General features: G+C 53.1%; 1 protein-coding gene across 1 annotated transcript; it reads right to left on the bottom strand.

Annotated features, from left to right (window-relative positions):
• Positions 1-308: 308 nt before the first annotated feature.
• On the bottom strand, positions 309-2,144 carry LOC125509554 (alpha-amylase isozyme 3A-like). Its single transcript, XM_048674543.2, has 4 exons — positions 1,957-2,144; positions 1,736-1,868; positions 836-1,641; positions 309-745 (listed from the first exon to the last, which is right to left on the bottom strand). The coding sequence occupies exons 1-4, from the start codon at positions 2,047-2,049 to the stop codon at positions 467-469; spliced, it is 1,311 nt and encodes a 436-aa protein (XP_048530500.1). The 5' UTR covers positions 2,050-2,144; the 3' UTR covers positions 309-466.
• Between the last annotated feature and the right edge of the window lie 1,133 nt (positions 2,145-3,277).

The following is a 3,277-nucleotide window of genomic DNA, read 5'->3' as shown; positions in this document are numbered from 1 at the left end:
ACGATAATTTTTTATTTTACTTTTGCCACTCTTAGCTTTTGACATGTATCACAATTGCCACTCTAAATTATTTGTTTTTGCCACGGAATGGCAAAAGTGATATATTGTCAAAAGCTAAGAGTGGCAAAAGTGAAATGTCAAATTCTAGAGTGGCATAAGCAAAGTTGGCAAAAACTAGAGTAGCAAAAACAAAGTTTTCTCTAAAGAAAAATCCAATGACCCCAAAATCGACTGACCCAAAAGTGAAATTTCAGCTGACTGAAATGTAGCTAAAGTGGAAGGAAAGAGTTTCCCAATATCAAACTTGTAAAATTAATATATTTGATAGCTCACGCTCCTTCCGCAAAGTTGGAAGGAGAGCGGTAGGGGTACAAACTTTATTGCGTGGTCTACGAACTGGAACAAACATTTCTTGTAGGAGTACAACGGTCTGGCCGCCGGTGCGAAGTTGCTAACGTCTAGCTAGCTAGCGCCGCCCGGCCGGCACCCTAAGGCCGCTCTTCTCCCAGACGCAGTAGTTATTGCCGTGAGCCACGACGTGGAAGTCGGACGGGATGACGCTGCCAGCGTCGAACCTCGGTCCGAGCTTGACGATAACTTTCTCGTCAACCGCCGCCACGTACATGTCGCTCTCCGCCGCCAGGATGCGCAGCTTGCTCCCGGCGTTGATCCCGTTGCGGTTCCTCACCGCCGCCAGCGCGTAGATCTCTTGCTTCAGGTTCCAGTCGAAGACATGATCGTAGAACTGCACAATATATAAGAGTATTGGACATTGATCATGCGTGACCATTCCAGAAATGCAATAAGAAAAGGTATGGCTCGATCATGCACGTACGATGCATGGAACTCCAGGGTGGGTGAGGATGTAGGCGTAGCCCATCATGACCTTGTCGGTCGGGAACGGCCATTTCTTCTGCGACGAGCCCGTGTCGTGGTTGTCCACGAACGTGACCGCCTTCTCCGGCAACAGGCCGATCATCCCGGGAGCGTTGCCCTCCTTGTCCCGCATCCTCCACAGCTCGCCCTGCACCGCCGACTGCAGGATGCCCTTGGTCGTGAAGTCGAACGCCATGGCAGGGCCGCCGACCGCCTTGGCCCAGTTCACCAGCTCCAGCCGCTCCGCGTCCTGGTTGACGGCGGGCTTCCCGTCGCCGTCGTAGCTGAGGGAGTTCCATATCTCCGCGACGACGAAGCCGGGGCTCGTGTTCTGGACGTACGTCCTGGCGACGTCGGCCGAGTAGCCCTTGGCGAAGTCGAGGCGCCAGCCGTGGAAGCCGAGGTCGGACTTGAGCCAGTTGAGCCAGTCGGAGAGCTCCTTCTGGACGCGCGGGTTGAGGTGGTCGATGTCGGGCGCGGCGGCGAAGTCGGCGCCGGTGTCACGGTTGCCCGTGCCGTCGGAGAACTTGGTGTCGTCGCTGCAGATCATGCCGGGACCCCAGTCCAGGAGGCCCTCGGGTCCTCCGCCCTTGAAGATGCAGTAGATGCCGCGGCCGTCCTTGTCCTCGGCGCAGCGGTGGTTGATGACGACGTCCGCGACGCACTTGATGCCCTTGGCGCCGAAGGCGGCGATGAGCGACCTGAGCTCCGCCGCCGTGCCGTACTTGGACGCGTCCAGGTCGTAGAGCCGGCCCGGCATGTAGCCTGCATGCACGTTCGTTGCAGAGTTAGGAGGCGTGCCATGCACTGAGGCAGCAACAGCACACGTGACCCGTAGAGGTGTAGATGGTGGATTTGCCTTGAGATGAAACGGAGTGCGAAGGTGGCGGCAGCCAGACGTGTGTGACCCCGGCGCCGGCGATGTCGCCGACCTGGGCCTTGAGCATATTGTACCAGCCACCTTGCTTGTTCCACGAGTCCCAGTTGAACCCCTGCATGCATGCACAAGACCGATCGAACACATCAGTGGTCTAGCTAGCTGTGAATTTACGTGGAGGCGTCCGTGCATTCGTGCATCACCTGAAACAGGATCTCCGTCTGTGCATTGACGCCGGACGTGAGCTCGAGCAGCACCACGAGAAGGCCGCACAGGGCGGCGATCTGCCTCCCCATAGCTCTGGTGCTGCGCACACTCGGATGTCCGTACGTGTGTGTAGCGCTAACACTGTACGTGCGTAGTACTTGTGGCTAGTCAGCTGGATATAGAACTTGTTTGCTTTTTGTGAAGCAGACATTCTCCCAGGGGGTATTTATAGGGGGACGGCTAGGACGCTCCGGCCGCCGGCGAATGTGTTCTGGATGACCCGAACGGAAATGGATAAGGCAATCGCCGTCTTCCGCAGCGCACAATCGTCTAGTACGTACGGTTGTGCTGCTGGCTAACACTTGTAGTACCAATCCGTTATCGTGCTACTCGAGGAGGAACGAAGCGGCGAAAGGCGGGCGTCCAGAATCCACGTACTCCAGTACTACTATCTTGTTGAGGCTCGATCGCGTACGACCGAGACACTTTAATTTTCTAGTGGTTTCCTCCGAACGAATATGCCTGCAGTTGTCCTATGTATTTGCAATCCTTTGTCTTGCACTCAGAAGCCAGTTAGATTCATGTGTATTATCCATTGGATAAATAAGCAATTTCCGATTAATTTAATCCATTGGAAAAGCAATCTCCGTGTCTTGGTCGGGGCGGCGAGGCGGCAGCGTAGCCCCAGTTTTTGAATAATGTTCTCCTCGTCTTATCCCAGTTTCATCCGTGTAATTAGCATCGGTGGAGGATGAGTTATGTGTGTCTTCGCGGATCTTCCTAGACTTGGTCGACTTTGATGTCTGGTGGATTCACACGAATCTGGTCGGTGTTCATGCTCTTTAGAGTATCTACATGCTTTTTTTGGTGCCTTCTTCTCTGTGGCGGCGATTTGCTATGCTGATTGCCATAGTTACGTCTTCTGGTCTACATCAATGACTTCCCGACCATTGCTTCTATAAGTTTGCTTTACCAAGGCGGAGGCCCAAAGGCGGCATCGGGCTTTGTTCACGGCGCAACGTCGGTGGGTGTAAGAGGAAGAAGATTTGTGCACCCTATGAATTTGGTTGTAATCTTTTCTATGAAGATGTGTTAGAGAACTTGTGATACTTAATATATGGCTTTAGACCTTTAAAAAAAACTTTCCACTGAAGTTTCCATACATGTGTACTGCATGAGCGTAGACACGAACCTATGAGTCAACAAGAACGCACATAGATAGTTCGCCGAGTGGTTATGCGGTAAGATCACGGATGGAGCTAGGATTTAAGCATAGAAGGTACAAGGAAAAAGTCCATTTTAAACCCTGAACTCGTA

Source organism: Triticum urartu, chromosome 5A (genome assembly GCF_056163025.1).
Source record: "Triticum urartu cultivar PI428250 chromosome 5A, HENAU_Tu73, whole genome shotgun sequence".
NCBI classification, from domain to species: domain Eukaryota; kingdom Viridiplantae; phylum Streptophyta; class Magnoliopsida; order Poales; family Poaceae; genus Triticum; species Triticum urartu.
The sequence above is the reverse complement of the archived record's forward strand: the minus strand, read 5'-3'. Positions and strand labels throughout refer to the sequence as shown.

Excerpts from the sequence above, each read along its gene's own strand:
- LOC125509554 (XM_048674543.2), bottom strand. The coding sequence starts at position 2,049 with ATGGGGAGGCAGATCGCCGCCCTGTGCGGCCTTCTCGTGGTGCTGCTC. Across the intron at positions 1,642-1,735 it reads GCACTCCGTTTCATCTCAAG|GCTACATGCCGGGCCGGCTC; the intron begins GCAAATCCACCA and ends ACGTGCATGCAG. Across the intron at positions 746-835 it reads ACCCTGGAGTTCCATGCATC|TTCTACGATCATGTCTTCGA; the intron begins GTACGTGCATGA and ends TATATTGTGCAG.